This window comes from Schistocerca serialis, chromosome 2 (genome assembly GCF_023864345.2).
Source record: "Schistocerca serialis cubense isolate TAMUIC-IGC-003099 chromosome 2, iqSchSeri2.2, whole genome shotgun sequence".
Lineage (NCBI taxonomy): Eukaryota > Metazoa > Arthropoda > Insecta > Orthoptera > Acrididae > Schistocerca > Schistocerca serialis.
This window is the reverse complement of record NC_064639.1, coordinates 241,182,158-241,198,758: the sequence shown is the minus strand read 5'-3', so window position 1 is coordinate 241,198,758 and position 16,601 is coordinate 241,182,158. Positions and strand designations below refer to the sequence as shown.

Here is a 16,601-nt window from a genome sequence, read left to right as displayed (position 1 = left end):
CTACAACCCCACGACGACTACAGCAGTACACTTCACCCCTCCGCCACTCCACACCGAACCACTCTTTCAGGGTTCGGCCGCCGGTGGACCCCTCCAGGAAACGTCTCGCACCAGACGAGTGTAACCCGTATGCTTGCGTGGTAGAGTAACGGTGGTGTACGCGTACTTGGAGAACTTTGCGCAGCAACCGCCGACAGTGTAGCTGAGGTGGAATAATGGGAACCAGCCCACATTCGTCGAGGCAGATGGAAAACCGCCTAAAAACCATCCACAGACTGGCCGGTTCATAGGACCTCGACACAAGTCCATCGGGCGGATTCGTGCCGGGGGCCAGGTGCTCCTTCCCCCAGGAAAGTCGTGCGTTAGACCGCACGGCTAACCGGGCGGGCGTTGCAGAGATAGTCAACAAACTCCAGTGGCAGACTTACGAGAGTGGCGTTGTGAATCATAGAGAGATTTACTATTAAAATTTCGAGAGAGGGCTTTGTCAGAAGAGTCTAACAACGTATTACTTTTCCATTATACATCTTGCAGTACGACCATGACGAGAAAATTCGAGAAATTAGAGGTAATACAGAGGCTTACCGACAATCGTTCTTTCCACGCGCCATTAGCGGGTGGAACAAGAAAGGGGTTAGGGTGTAGGTTAGTGGCACCACAAGTACCTCCGTCTCACACGGTTAGGTGGCCTGCAGGTATGGTGCAGCTGTAGATGTATAGGTGTGAGGAATCGCGGAACCAAGCGTTCAATGGCATTTGTATGTGCAAGATTTTGAACACTAGTCTGTGAATGGTTTTCACTTTTCTGCTATGGTCTCGAATGTGGTACACGGCTATTGGAGCAGCGGAGCATTCTCTTGTCTTGCAGTTCTCGCTTCAGAGAGATACTGCCAGCCATTTGCTTTTTCGTCAGTGAAACTTGTGTGACCAGCTAACCATTGTGTGGTATTACGATGGCTTGTTGTCTTAAACGTCCACCAGCTCACACTTGATTGTTGCATCGTTGTTCGCCTTCAAATACATAAATAGTATCAGCAGACGATACTCCACTTTATCAGTGGACTGCGACATTTTGTTTTGGTTTCCTTCCCCTAGATAGGTGATATGGTAATGTGGTGAGAGGATTCCAGTGTGTAGTACGACTGCAGGCATACAGCTGGAAACATCAGTCTGAGAACGGTACGCCACTACTTGTCAAATGTGTGATATTTTTAGCACAATATGTTTCGGCACTACGTTATCCCATTTTCGAATGCTATAAAACAAGGAAAATAATTGACAAATCGCAATACTCCACCTACTGACAGCTAAAAAAAATATTTTTATCGTACTATATTACGACACACTGAAGCTTCTATGTTAAATGGTTCAAATGGCTCTGAGCACTATGGGACTTAACATCTGAGGTCATCAGTCCCCTAGAACTTAGAACTACTTACACCTAACTAACCTAAGGACATCACACACATCCATGCCCGAGGCAGGATTCGAACCTGCGACCGTAGCGGTCACGCGGTTCCAAACTGAAGCGCCTAGAACCGCACGGACACTCCGACCTGCGCTTCTATGTTATTAGGGACAGTCAAAAGTAATAAACTAGCAGCTAACATGCATTGTGAAGCTTAAAACCCTTCCTGGGACATATCGTGTTGGCGTGTTATACTATCAAGGCACACGTGTAAGCTGAAGGCCGCCGCTTTCACCTACCAAAGACAGTACTTTGCTACAAGAATGTTGTTCACTCTTGAGGTGCTTCGCCACCGCTGATGGGCCATTGTCTTTTTGTTCCTATTCTCTTTAAACTTTAAAGTTGGGTAACATCATGAACAACATACACTACTGGCCATTAAAATTGCTACACCACGAAGATGACGTGCTACAGGCGCGAAATTTAACCGACAAGAAGAAGATGCTGTCATATGCAAATGATTAGAGTTTCAGAGCATTCACACAAGGTTGGTGCCTGTGGTGACACCTACAACGTGCTGACATGAGGAAAGTTTCCAACAGATTTCTCATACACAAACAGCAGGTGACCGGCGTTGCCTGGTGAAACGTTTTTGTTATGCCTCGTGTAAGGAGGAGAAATGCGTACCATCACGTTTCCGACTTTGATAAAGGTCGGATTGTAGCATATCGCTATTGCAGTTTATCGTATCGTGACACTGCTGCTCGCGTTGCTCGATATCCAATGACTGTTAGCAGAATACGGAACCGGTGGGTTCAGGAGGGTAATACGGAAAGCCGTTCTGGATCCCAGCGGCCTCGTATCACCAGCAGTCGAGATGACTGCCATCTTATCCGCATGACTGTAACGGATCGTGCAGCCACGTCTCGATCCCTGAGTCAACAGATGGGGACGTTTGCAAGACAATAACCATCTGAACGAACAGTTCGACGACGTTTGCAGCAGCATGGGCTATCAGCTCGGAGACCATAGCCGCGGTTACCCTTGACGCTGCATCACAGACAGGAGCGCCTGGGATGGTTACTCAACGCAACGACGAACCTGGGTGCACGAATGGGAAAACGTGTTTTTCCGATGAATCCAAGTTCTGAAACTTCCTGGCAGATTAAAACTGTGTGCCCGACCGAGACTCGAACTCGGGACCTTTGCCTTTCACGGGCAAGTGCTCTACCAACTGAGCTACCGAAGCACGACTCACGCCCGGTACTCACAGCTTTACTTCTGCCAGTATCTCGTCTCCTACCTTCCAAACTTTACAGAAGCTCTCCTGCGAACCTTGCAGAACTAGCACTCCTGAAAGAAAGGATATAGCGGAGACATGGCTTAGCCACAGCCTGGGGGATGTTCCCAGAATGAGATTTTCACTCTGCAGCGGAGTGTGCGCTGATATGAAACTTCCTGGCAGATTAAAACTGTGTGCCCGACCGAGACTCGAACTCGGGACCTTTGCCTTTCACGGGCAAGTGCTCTACCAACTGAGCTACCGAAGCACGACTCACGCCCGGTACTCACAGCTTTACTTCTGCCAGTATCTCGTCTCCTACCTTCCAAACTTTACAGAAGCTCTCCTGCGAACCTTGCAGAACTAGCACTCCTGAAAGAAAGGATATAGCGGAGACATGGCTTAGCCACAGCCTGGGGGATGTTTCCAGAATGAGATTTTCACTCTGCAGCGGAGTGTGCGCTGATATGAAACTTCCTGGCAGATTAAAACTGTGTGCCCGACCGAGACTCGAACTCGGGAACTTTGCCTTTCACGGGCAAGTGCTCTACCAACTGAGCTACCGAAGCACGACTCACGCCCGGTACTCACAGCTTTACTTCTGCCAGTATCTCGTCTCCTACCTTCCAAACTTTACAGAAGCTCTCCTGCGAACCTTGCAGAACTAGCACTCCTGAAAGAAAGGATATAGCGGAGACATGGCTTAGCCACAGCCTGGGGGATGTTTCCAGAATGAGATTTTCACTCTGCAGCGGAGTGTGCGCTGATATGAAACTTCCTGGCAGATTAAAACTGTGTGCCCGACCGAGACTCGAACTCGGGACCTTTGCCTTTCACGGGCAAGTGCTCTACCAACTGAGCTACCGAAGCACGACTCACGCCCGGTACTCACAGCTTTACTTCTGCCAGTATCTCGTCTCCTACCTTCCAAACTTTACAGAAGCTCTCCTGCGAACCTTGCAGAACTAGCACTCCTGAAAGAAAGGATATAGCGGAGACATGGCTTAGCCACAGCCTGGGGGATGTTTCCAGAATGAGATTTTCACTCTGCAGCGGAGTGTGCGCTGATATGAAACTTCCTGGCAGATTAAAACTGTGTGCCCGTGAAAGGCAAAGGTCCCGAGTTCGAGTCTCGGTCGGGCACACAGTTTTAATCTGCCAGGAAGTTTCATATCAGCGCACACTCCGCTGCAGAGTGAAAATCTCATTCTGAATCCAAGTTCTGTTTACAGAATCGTGACGGTCGCATCCGTGTTTGGCGACATCGCGCTGAATGCATATTGGAAGCGTGTATTCGTCATCGCCATATTGGCGTATCACCAGGCGTGATGGTATGGGTGGCATTGGTTACACGTCTCGGTCACCTCTTGTTCGCCTTGACTGCACTTTGAACAGTGGACGTTACATTTCAGATGTGTTACGACCCGTGGCTCCAGCCTTCATTCGATCCCTGGGAAACCCTACATTTCAGCAGGATGATGCACGACCGCATGTTGCAGGTCCTGTACGGGTCTTTCTAGATACAGAAAATGCTCGACTGCTGCCCTGGCCAGCACCAATTGAAAACTTCTAGTCAATTGTGGCCGAGCAACTGGCTCGTCACAATACGCCAGTCACTACTCTTGATGAACTGTGGTATGGTGTTGAAGCTGCATGGGAAGCTGTACCTATACACGCCATCCAAGCTCTGTTTGACTCAATGCCCAGGCGAATGAAGGCCGTTATTACGGCCAGAGGTGGTTGATCTGGGTACTGATTTCTCAGGGTCTATGCACCCAAATTGCGTGAAAATGTAATCACATGTCAGTTCTAGTATAATATATTTGTCCAATGAATATCCGTTTATCATCTGCATTTCGTCTTGGTGTAGCAATTTTACTGTCCAGTAGTGTAGTAGTACTACTCTTTGAGAACCAGGGGTAATTGTTATCAGATTTAGAAGAAGTAAACATTTTTTGTCCTTAAGAAAGAGATGAGTCAGCGTGTTAAATGAGTAGACGCAAGTGTCCACGAGGCATATGTGGGGCCACTTCAGTAGTGGTCTCCTTGGAAAGCAGCCACCAACTTTTTCGAATTAGTGTATTAGTGCCGTTAGGTATTATGTTTTCTGTTGGCCATGCTACACGGGTGTACAAGGTTGCAACGTAGTTGCAGTTCGATGTACTGAATGTACTACAACCTGACAGATAATGTTCATAAATTTTATGATAGTAATATCGTTGGGGGCTGTGACAAACGCGTTGCATGAAACTACTATCTTTGATAGGTGAAAGCGGCGGCCTTTAGCTTACAACTGTGCCTTGAGAGTATAACACACCGACATGAGATATTCTCAGAAGAGTTTCATCTTTGACAGTGAATGGTGCTGCTGTTGTTTCCTTTTGGCTGTGCTAATGGCATAGAGGCTCTAAGGTATGTTATATTAGAGGACAATATAAATATTTTATATGGTTGACAGTAGGTGTGGTATTGCGATTTATCAATTGATTTCCTTGTTTTATAGTATTTTATAAACGCATAATGAGTCCGCCACCGGTAGCTGAGTGGTCAGCGCGACAGAATGTCAATCCTAAGTGCCCGGGTTCGATTCCCGGCTGGGTCGGAGATTTTCTCGACTCAGGGACTGGGTCTAGTGGTGTCCTAATCATCATCATTTCATCCCCATCGACGCGCAACTCGCCGAAGTGGCATCAAATCGAAAGACTTGCACCCGGCGAACGGTCTACTCAACGGCAGGCCCTAGTCAACTCGACACATACATCGAGTAATGTAGTCCGTAACCATGTTGCGCTAAAAATATCAGACATCTGGACAGTGGTGGTGTCATATTTTCAGTACCGATTCATCAGACAGTTGTTCGATGGCTTCACAAGTGATAAAAAAATTATTTACCTAACTTCTGAGGTGATAGTTACGACTTTATGATTACCGTTCGTAACTAAAATAATACGTGTTAATCTTTATGAAAAGCAGTGAAAATCACATTGAGCCTGAAACAGTAGGAGCGCATAGTATTTTCCAAAAATGGAAAGAAACTGAATAATTATTAGAAAACATTTCAGTCGCGAGTCCACAGCAGACATTTCCATTGCATAATTAAACTGGTATCCGAACAGGGCTTCACACTATTTAGCTATATTACTGCGCTGACGATTACGTACATGCTCCATTCGTATAAGGCGAAAATTTCCCTGCCCAACTAAAAACGAATTAGAACTAATGTAAGGAAATAGATTTCCTGTTAAATTTTCAAACAACATTGGGCAATGCATTGAGGAATCAAACACTGTGAGCACCTGCTCAACAGCGCATCGCTCCACCTTTGGAATGCAATGTAGCAGCGATTCTATGTGACATAGATTCAATACGTCCTTGGAAGGTTTTCGGAGGTATGTACTATTGCAGTCGGGGAAGACATCAAGAATGAAGGGATGCAGGGTATCGACAATAATGTTCACGAAGCGCACAGCCATCCGTGGTGCCTTCAATTACTGCCATAGATCGAATGGATGATCTAAGTGAACGTCCCTCATGGCATAACACTTGCCCACTACCATCATCCGTGGCACTGTGCATGTTTCGAGCAGCCATTCACCTGGATGACGTCATATCCAGACACAACCATCGACTTGGTGTAAGAATAAACGTGACTTATCGAACCAGGCGGCACTTTTCAATTGATCGACGGTCGAATCTCGATAATTCAGTGCCAGCTGCAATCGTAATTGATGACTTAGTTGGATCAATAGGGGAACGTGCGGGGGTTGTCTGGTGCGGAACCCCATGATCAACAAAAGACTTTTGTCTGCACCATCATCGTACTCTGTAGTCAGGTCAGGCACATCTACATCTACATCCACACTCCGCAAGCCACATGACGTTGTGTGGCGGAGGGTACCTTGAGTACCTCTATCGGTTCTCCCTTCTATTTCAGTCTCGTATTGTTCGTGGAAAGAAAGATTGTTCGTATGCCTCTGTGTGGGCTCTAATCTCTCTGATTTTATCCTCATGGTCTCTTCGCGAGATATACGTAGGAGGGGGCGATATACTGCTTGACTCCTCGGTGAAGGTATGTTCTCGAAACTTCAACAAAAGCCCGTACCTAGCTACTGAGCGTCTCTCTTGCAGTCTTCCACTAGAGTTTATCTATCATCTCCGTAACGCTTTCGCGATTACTAAATGATCCTGTAATGAAGCCTGCTGCTCTCCGTTGGATCTTCTTTATCTCTTCTATCAACCGTATCTGGTACGGTTCCCACACTGGTGAGCAGTATTCAAGCAGTGGGCGAACAAGTGTACTGTACCCTATTTCCTTTGTTTTCGGACTGCATTTCCTTAGGATTCTTCCAGTGAATCTCAGTCTGGCATACGCCTTACCGACGATTAATTTTATGTTGTCATTCCATTTTAAATCACTCCTAATGCCTACTCCCAGACAATTTATGGATATAACTACTTCCAGTTGCTGACATGCTACATTGTAGCTAAATGATAAAGGCTCCTTCTTCCTATGTATTTGCAGCACATTACACTTGGCTGCATTGAGAGTCAATTGCCATTCCCTGCACCATGCGTCAATTCGTTGCAGACCCTCCTGCATTTCATTACAATTTTCCATTGTTACAACCTCTCGACATACTACAGCATCATGCGCAAAAAGCCTCAGATCACCGCCTATCCTGCTTTACAGAGCGGACATCCCTCCAAATCTCCGCGTTGTGTGAAAAGGCAGAGACGTCGAACACCTTCTCACCCACTCGTGATTCACCGTCGTTAACCAGCATTCAAAGACGTTCGCGACTGCAGCACGTGAACAGCCGACCAGCTCCACCGTTTCCGAGATGCCCCTTCCCACGCGCCTGGCCATTTGAATCGGCCTTCGTCAGAGTTGCTTAGGACACAGCATTTCCCTATTTGTGACTCATATCGCTTAGAATGATTATCCATTCGTCTCTGCTTCCGTTATACGTATGTAATACGCGGTAAGCGTCACGTGCCCCAGTGCCGCCAAGCGGCACAATATCTCGCGGTGGGCAGTAGTCGTTATGGTTTAGCTCGTCAGTGTGATTTGTACTGTAATAATGAGACTGAAACATCACGTACACGACAGTACAAGCGCGTCACGTCGGATAAACGCTTACCTATACAAGCAACAAGACTAAAGCCATTGCAAAAAATTTCCAGGATAACAAGTGGAATATATTGCATTGAGAATGATGTTTCGACGCTGGAATACTGCACTTCAAGGGCGCCCACGCCCCGGGGCAATCGAACTACGGCTCCCCCCCCCCCTCCACTCCCCCTCCTAGCCCAGCCACATAACTCGCAGGGAAAGAAAAAAATATAGTCAGCTGTTTTTCTTCCAAGAAAATGATTTAAAGGCCGGTATTATGCAGGTTTTAACAGATCAGAACTGCAACTTTTTTACGACTACTTACAAGTCACCATTTGTCTTCCAAAACATTACAAATACTCCATACCCCAAGTCTTGCCTCCCCCCACCCTCCACCCCACCACCTAGGGACCACCGTAGGGGCCGCAGTGTTGCACGTCAAATCACAAGATGGGTTCAGTAAAACATTAGGTACAATATACATAAATATGAAACAAATTTTTAAAAATTCAGAACAATTATTAAAAAAGTAAGTTACTTCCCGTTACTTTCTGATTTTCAAATCTGGTCGTTTGTGTGTCCTTTTTTATTGCTAAGCCAGTTTAGTGAACTAAAAAAATTAATTATTATTTTTTGTAAACTTGTTTATACTGCAAACAAATTTAGCGGTTCCGTATATAAACAGCTTTGCGGATTATTTCATTAACCCAAACGCCATTCAATTTGCAGCTAGGAATAAGTGTAGGTAGTGATGCAAACAACGGAATGAAAACAGTCGATTACAATCGACTCATTCGATTGTAGTTTTATGTATCTGTTAGATCATTATTCATTCATTTATTTATTTCGAGTGAAACAAGTATGTGAAATCAAACGACCGAAAACAGTCAACGCAGTCCTGCGCATTCAGTTCTGAACGGAAAGATTCCAGCGTTTTGTCATTGTTAAATCATTATTGATTACGGAATTCTGGTATCATTTCTCATCATTGTTATTGCTGGTTTCACATCATTATTTTACTGAGCGCAAACTCATAGCTTTTAGTCCAGTTTTTCGTTCATATTTATGAACAGGCGTGTGGTAATACTGAAATTTGTGTCTGGATCAGACTGTCAAGAAGCTTAGCAGCGTGTGAACGGAAGAGATCATTTGACGGGATGAAAAGTGATCCTCACATTAAATTCAATGCGATATACAAATCTGCAACGATGATTCGTATTATGAAACTATATTAATTAAAGAAATTCAAAGAAAATTAACGTATGATGACAAACATTTCTCCAAAAAAATGAAGTCCGGCAGCAAACAGCATATGTTTAAAAGGGAATTGTTGAAATCATCAAACAATTTTTAAAATATGTATCTTACATGTTTTTGCTTCTCGTCACGTCAGCATTTATCGTAATGGAATTACCGGCAATGGGTGCAAACTAGCGTGGAGAAAGAGAGAGAAATTTAATATATTTCAACAAAAAGTAATTTTTCACTTATACATTCTAATGTTGTAAATGCGAAAGTAACTGTCTGTTACGTTTCCACGACTAAATTCCTGAACCGATTTCGATAAAATATGGTATGAAGATAGTCTGAATCCTCAGGAAAAACATAGGCTACTTTATAAAGTTGTATAATTTTGTTAGTATTGTTATTTTTTAATATAATATTCACGAGACGGATGCAAAGAACGCTTGAGAGGAGGTCGGCGACTCTTGATTGTTACAGATTAGTCCGTGATAGTGCGAATCCAGTTTCTGCTCCTGTGCGTTGTTTCTGAAAGTTTAAAAACAAGCGAACCTGGCGAATGTGGACAGTTTTTACAGCGAAATATTGTGAAGATATGATAATAAAATCCAACAGAAAGTTCTAGAACCGTATTTAAAGCTAATACGCCAGGAAATCCTTAAGAAACATATTTTTAATAATATTTATTTTACAGTATCCCGCGCAAAAGTAAGTCTGATTTAGCACGTACTTCTAGGAAGCACTGTGCTGCAAAAGTCGCTCGAACCCAAGAAACCTCGAAGCAATCTCAAATCAGCTGAAACTTAGATGCAGAACTTCATGCGGCCAGGAGCGAGAGAGACATTAGGACAGTCACTACTTTGCCGCATTTTAGACGCTGAACTTCACGCGTCTCTCGTATCTTCTGAGACGCTTGAAGACTCACAGCGATGGCGTCATTTACATGCTGTACACAGTAGGAAGTGGGAAGCTTTTAGTGAGGCTGTGTTTGAATATGATCCATATGTACATCACTATGCATCCACATGTGTACAAATCATTAGTTTTCTTACTCACCATTACTTAGCATGTCAAAAATACGGATACACTAACGCAGCCGCGGGTAACTATTATTTGAAACACAGATCTATAATGTAACACCAGTTGTCAATCTTTCAAACCAACCAAAATGCCACATCCAGTTAAGAATTACGGAAAATTCGTGTTTAAGTAAACAAAAACATAAATTCCGAAAATGCTTCATTCCTTGAAATATACTGTTTATTGCCGGCCGAAGTGGCCGTGCGGTTCTAGGCGCTGCAGTCTGGAGCCGCGAGACCGCTACGGTCGCAGGTTCGAATCCTGCCTCGGGCATGGTTGTGTGTGATGTCCTTAGGTTAGTTAGGTTTAACTAGTTCTAAGTTCTAGGGGACTAATGACCTCAGAAGTTGAGTCCCATAGCGCTCAAAAAAATGGTTCAAATGGCTCTGAGCACTATGCGACTTAACTTCTGAGGTCATCAGTCGCCTAGAACTTAGAACTAATTAAACCTAACCTAAGGACATCACATACATCCATGCCCGAGGCAGGATTCGAACCTGCGACCGTAGCGGTCACGCGGTTCCAGACTGAAGCGCCTTTAACCGCACGGCCACACAGGCCGGCTCATAGTGCTCAGAGCCATTTGAACCACTTATACTGTTTATTAGCCTTTCCTTGAAATAAGGAAGGTTATCTAAAACATTAAGCAATCATTGTATATGTGTAGCCGATATGGCTGGAAAAGCTCGTAAATTAAAACACTCAAACCCAAAGGGAAAACATATACGGGTGTTTCAAAATAAATGTCGGGGTTTTAAGGCTTTATAGCATTTATTATATTCATTTTACCATTACAAATAATGCATCAAATGAAAGAGCAGTTAACAAGTGTTCAATGTGAGAACCACTCGTCAAATGGTACACATCGAGTCCATGAGCGAGTTCTTCCAAAATCTTTATCAGTGTGTCTGGAGGAATTGTTGCAAAAACTGCTTCAGTCTCGTTTCTTAAGACGAGTAGATCAGGCACATACATATTATCCTTTATAACCCTTCAAATGTAAAATTCGCACGACGCGGATCGGGTGAATATGGAGGCCATGCCGTCAGTCCAGGGGTCGGGCACAACGTCGTTTAACCTACCGTGCATTGAATTATGCCAGTGAGGCAGCGCACGATTCTTCATCCAAATGAAGTTCTGTGATTCAGCTCCTTCCAGATCAGCAGGACAAGAAACGCCAGTTACTGTTACTTCACCTAAAATGGCACAGAAAAAAATCAATTTAGGAGAGTCTCGTTGCAACTGTACCGTCTCGTTGAGGTACGCTGACCTCCAGACACTCCTATTATGTCTGTTCACTTTTCCACTTAAGTGAAATGTCGATTCATCGCAGAATACAAGACAATCCAGAATATCTTCATCCTCATGCAGCAACATTTCATTTGCAAAATTGGCACATAACGCGTAGTGTATAGACTTTAGAGCTTGTAACAACTAAAAACGTAAGGACGTTCCAAGTGTCTCCTTAAAAGTATCCACAAACACACACGCACACACACACACAGAGAGAGAGAGAAAGAGAGAGAGAGAGAGAGAGAGAGAGAGAGAGAGAGAGAGACTTCTCTGGAAGTGCTAGACATCCGCAGTGAATTCTAGGGGCTGCGCGTGAGAGAGTCTCTCTCTCGTTCAACATATTCTGCAGTCACTCTTAGTCATCTAGCACTCTTTTCTTTGCGTAGACAGCCGGCGTCTTCAAACTGATGATACCATTTATGGATGTTGTTATCACTTCGAGGATTACAGCCCGCATCTCGTGGTCGTGCGGTAGCGTTCTCGCTTCCCACGCCCGGGTTCCCGGGTTCGATTCCCGGCGGGGTCAGGGATTTTCTCTGCCTCGTGATGGCTGGGTGTTGTGTGCTGTCCTTAGGTTAGTTGGGTTTAGGTAGTTCTAAGTTCTAGGGGACTTATGACCACAGCAGTTGAGTCCCATAGCGCTCAGAGCCATTTGATTTGAGGATTACAACGGAACTTAATACAGAATGTACGTTGCACTGTAACAACAGATTCAATCCTTGAAAACTGTGAAAATGAAAATCTTTCTGTTCTCTAGCCACCATCTTTGCTACTAGCACTTTCTAAAGGAAGGCACACGAAACGCACACGCTCATGCGCATAGGTACACAAACAACACTATGCAAAGCAAAACTGTTTAAGCTGCTCTTTCGTTTGATCTATCATTTATAATCGTAAGTTGAATGTAATAAATGTAGCAAAGCCTTAAAAATTCGATGCTGATTTCTAAACACCCGGCATACTTCCGTAAGTGTCAGACTTTCGGTTAGTTCACATTAAGTGAAACGACTCAAACCGGAAATTGAGTGGAAACATTGATATAGCTGTGTAATGAACTAATTATGAAATACAACTTAGGTAAAGGCGTGCTTTTGTCAGTCCAGTAAGAGGTCGCAAGCATTGTAAAAACATTGACTTCCAGTCACATTCCATCTATAAGCAAACTGCCCCAAACGCCATATATAGAGGCCCTTAAACGCCCAGCAAGGTATAGAATTCGATTTCGAGAGTTCCAGCGACAGCAGCCTCGAATGAACGAGCCTACAGCAGATATGATGTGAACGAGCATTGAACTCCATTGCCGGCCGCGGTGGCCGAGCGGTTCTGGCACTTCTGTCCGGAAACGCGCGACTGCTACGGTCGCAGGTTCGAATCCTGTCTCGAGCATGGATGTGTGTAATGTCCTTAGGTTAGTTAGGTTTAAGTAGTTCTAAGTTCTAGGGGACTGATGACCTCAGATGATAAGTCCCATAGTGCTCAGAGCCATTTGAACCCATTTTTTGAACTCCATTAGGCTTGTACACTAAGAAGGATTTGCAAATCTTGCCTTTATGTGCATCCGGTCTATCGTTATTGGTTTCCATCGTACATTTATCTACAGGTGCCTATGTCTGTATGTCACTTTCATTGTGACGAGCACGTGGACCTATGGGTAGTATCATACATTACTGTGTGTACCAGAATCTTAACAACGTCGATGGCTAGGCTGTCTATTTGTTCTGCGATTTGAGCCGCATTGTGTTCATTGTAGCGTCGTCAGCCGACTCTTATCCTAGTTGGGTGTGCATCATATTTTTTTGTCAACAACGGATATGGAACTTTCCAGAGCTGAATGGATGGAACACCATATTGTAGTATTGAAGCACATGTCAAATTTTTGTGCATGTAAAATGTGATCTGAAGTGTAAAATTAGGTTTACGTTATTTAAATTTCAGATACGTAAACCATAAAAATTTTACTGACGCATAGAGTTCTTTTCATGTGAGTAACATGCCCTGCTTTAAAGGAAACTGGAAGAACGAGCGGATAAATAACCGTGCCACAGTACAAAAAGGCGTATATTCTCCCGTTTTAATTAAAAGTCTCTGATTGAAAAATGCTTTGCCAGGAACCTCATTCTACCTTCCTCAGCTACTTTTAAAATGCTACCAAAAATTTTTGTATATGAACATATTCCCACAATTTTATGGGACACAGTGGCAGTGGAATATAGTTGACAGTGACAGTGACAGTGCTAGGAAAAGAGTGAAGGAGACAGTGCCATTGGGAGAGGAATAAAGAGGGGGAGAAACCGAAAGTGGGTGAGAGCCAGTGACAATGGGAAACAGCGTCTATGACAATGACAACGAGGAAGAAAGATAGAGTAGCAGTGTGAAGAGGCAGCAGCAGTGGGAAGAAATGAATGAGATAGTAGCAGTAAGAGAGAGCAAGAGGGAGACAGTGAGAGTGAAAGAGACAGCAGTAGTAGTAGTAGTAGTAGTAGGACAGAACGAAGGAGACTGTGGCAGTGAGACAGGAGACAGTGACAGTTAGAGAGACATAAAGAGATAAAGACTTGGGCTGAACGAATGAATGAGACTGGGTAAGTGGGAATGGATGGGTAAGAGCAACTTACAGCTATGGAGTAGTGAGGGAGAGAGTAGGGGAGCTTGTGCGAGTGGGAGGTGAGTTGCGTGTTAAGAAGTGTGCGAATATGTTCACATGCCAAAATTTCTGGCAAATTTTTAAGGGTGCTGAGAAAGATAGAAACAGGTAGGTGCTACCCACTTTTCAGTCTGAGCCTTTTTATAATAGGAGCATTTTCATCTTTTTTGTGCTTCGAAAGGAGAATTTTCCCGCTGGTGATCTACTACTACTGGTTCACCCGTATCAGACACAGAAATGTATCTTATATCACGTCGTATTGTCCATGTAACCGATATCACCAAGAACTAAAAAAAAAATAGAAATTAAGGACGAAGTTGTAGACTGAGTTAATGAATTGTCGTGTTCAGGTCGCCTGAAGTAAATTACTGACCAGACAGTTACTGACAAAATAGAAGAGTAAGAATGGAATGCAGTGCTTATGATAAACTTAATAGAACTGCGCTGTTCATGTGTTTGAAAAGGAGAGTTTACACTTAGTGGATAGTACCAGGTTTGACTTATTGCAGTGAGATATGGGTTTCTGACACAAAAACCACTGAAAAAAGTTGTAGTTTCTGAGCGAGCAGTGAGTTAGGAATTACTAGACGACACTTGGAAAGAAACAAATGTATCAGGAAACAGACTAAAGTGTAAGCCATAGGTAAGGCCGTAGAGAATGGAAATGTATGAGGCACATAACTGGGCGAATGGATGGTAGAATGGCTAAGAAAGTTTTATGCTGGATTCGTAGAAAGAACGAAACACCGAGATGCTGACATTCCGGAAGGTGAGTAGATGATATTAGAAACATGCAGAAGTCACATGGACACTTGGCTGCACGTAGCTGAAAAATGTGATTCGCAGAAATCTCTAGATGAGCAGCAGCAGCAGAAATCGAATGACTGTGATGGTGGTGGTGATGACGTCAGGATCTGCTTGCGTTTCTTATAAGTTTCATAACATGTGCATGCTTCGTATTTTGTGTTTCAATTGAAGAGGTCGGTGGAAGAAAGTGCTAACGCATGAGGACTAATTCTGAGGTAGGTGAATTCTGAGGTATTGCCAGCTACACAGCGTGTAACGGATACAAGTGCGGATTTTTTAAATATGTGGTACCTTAGTATGTACGCACGTATGTGTACGGGCTGTTTTTTCTATGCGTCTAACAGTCTTCTACAGCCATAACTGCACCACTACGTGGGCTGTGTCTGTCTGTATAGACTAATCGTTTTGCGTCCTCGCGTCCACATTTCAATACGTGACCTACTGTTCAGGGGAACATAAGCATTCATGACTTGCTCTTGCGACATTTACTTGTAGGTATTAACCAAGCTAAAAATATACAACTTGTAATATTTATAATCATTAGTATACAAATGGTGTAAATATTGATGTTGCTCAGTACACCGTCCTCAGTAACCAACAGAAATATATGCACGTATACCCATATACCCTAAACGTTTTGTTAAGTTTAAGGACAAGAATACTACACTACAAATCAATTAATGTAATAGACACCGTTTTCTAGCAGCACATACTTAACAACTTGTTTCCAGTATCTGGTACATTCGAAAACATAACAGGTAACGTGGTTACACTAATCTTTAGTAGACTGAGGTTTAGCACTTTCTTCAGCCGACGTTTCCGATTGTCGTACTGCAGCGCCTGTACTTGCCTGCTCTTCTTGCGATGTCTCGCCACCTCTCGCCTGACTTCTCTCCCGTGTTGCGCAGTTTGCCGGGCGTGTAGCAGCTCCTCCGAGATGGCGGACATCAGGTTCGAGCTGCTGCCGGACCCCGGGGACCGCTATCAGCTGGGGGATCGCATCGGCCGCGGCGTCTACAGCGAGGTCTTCGAGGCCGTCGACACGCAGGCCGGTAAGTGAGGCTGCGTTGAGAGAGCACTGTTATTACTGGGAGGTCTTTGTGTCATATTTAGCTGTCGCCAGCGCTCTGGACCTGTTCAAAGCCTATATAACTTCAACGTGGGAATTCATGTGAGAAAGTAGCCCTCGTTTTATGACGTGAAATGTTACCCCTATACATTAAATTTGACCCTATGTAACTAAACGCAATCTCACTCTAATGACTAACTTTCGGGGTGAAAAGACCTTTCGCACAACGCAACAAAAGACAGGGTACTTTAAACAAAGTTAACCAAGGCAAAACTAAAATCAGAATCCTCAATGTAGTCATCATGCATCTTCTGACTGCGTATGGAAAGAAAATTTATCTTATAGACACAATTTGTGCCAGGCAAATGCTTTTGCTACCTTTGCCCTGCACTACCTTGCAATATACGAAAAAAATCCTGAACATGCGTGGTACCAGAAAATATGTCGAAGGCTCCGTTCCTACGGGCACTTGTATCGAAGTGTGACAGTATCGTAGACTTATGTTTTTAGCTGAAAATTCTCACAACGCATAATCGTGGACCTTGCGTAATTCAGCCTGCTTCGCCCGAGCTTTTAGTGCAATTAAAGCAAATGAAATGCGTTATCAGTATGTGTGGTGTCACCGCCAGACACCACACTTGCTAGGTGGTAGCCTTTAAATCG

At 44.1% G+C, this 16,601-nt stretch overlaps 1 protein-coding gene and 3 non-coding genes across 5 annotated transcripts in view; 1 reads left to right on the top strand and 3 right to left on the bottom strand.

The window, feature by feature from the left end:
- The window catches only part of LOC126456986 (neither inactivation nor afterpotential protein C), a 390,163-nt gene that overhangs the window by 13,874 nt on the left and 359,688 nt on the right, over window positions 1-16,601 (top strand). For both annotated transcript variants that reach the window (XM_050092949.1, XM_050092948.1), the window contains exon 2: window positions 15,778-15,921. In XM_050092949.1, the coding sequence (XP_049948906.1) occupies window positions 15,807-15,921 (115 nt within the window). In that variant the 5' untranslated portion in view covers window positions 15,778-15,806. The remainder of the gene's footprint in view (window positions 1-15,777; window positions 15,922-16,601) is intronic.
- Window positions 2,584-2,658, bottom strand: Trnas-uga (transfer RNA serine (anticodon UGA)). Its single transcript has one exon. It is a non-coding gene; the product is annotated as a tRNA-Ser (tRNA).
- Trnas-uga (transfer RNA serine (anticodon UGA)) lies at window positions 2,885-2,959 on the bottom strand. Its single transcript has one exon. It is a non-coding gene; the product is annotated as a tRNA-Ser (tRNA).
- Trnas-uga (transfer RNA serine (anticodon UGA)) lies at window positions 3,487-3,561 on the bottom strand. The gene has a single exon. It is a non-coding gene; the product is annotated as a tRNA-Ser (tRNA).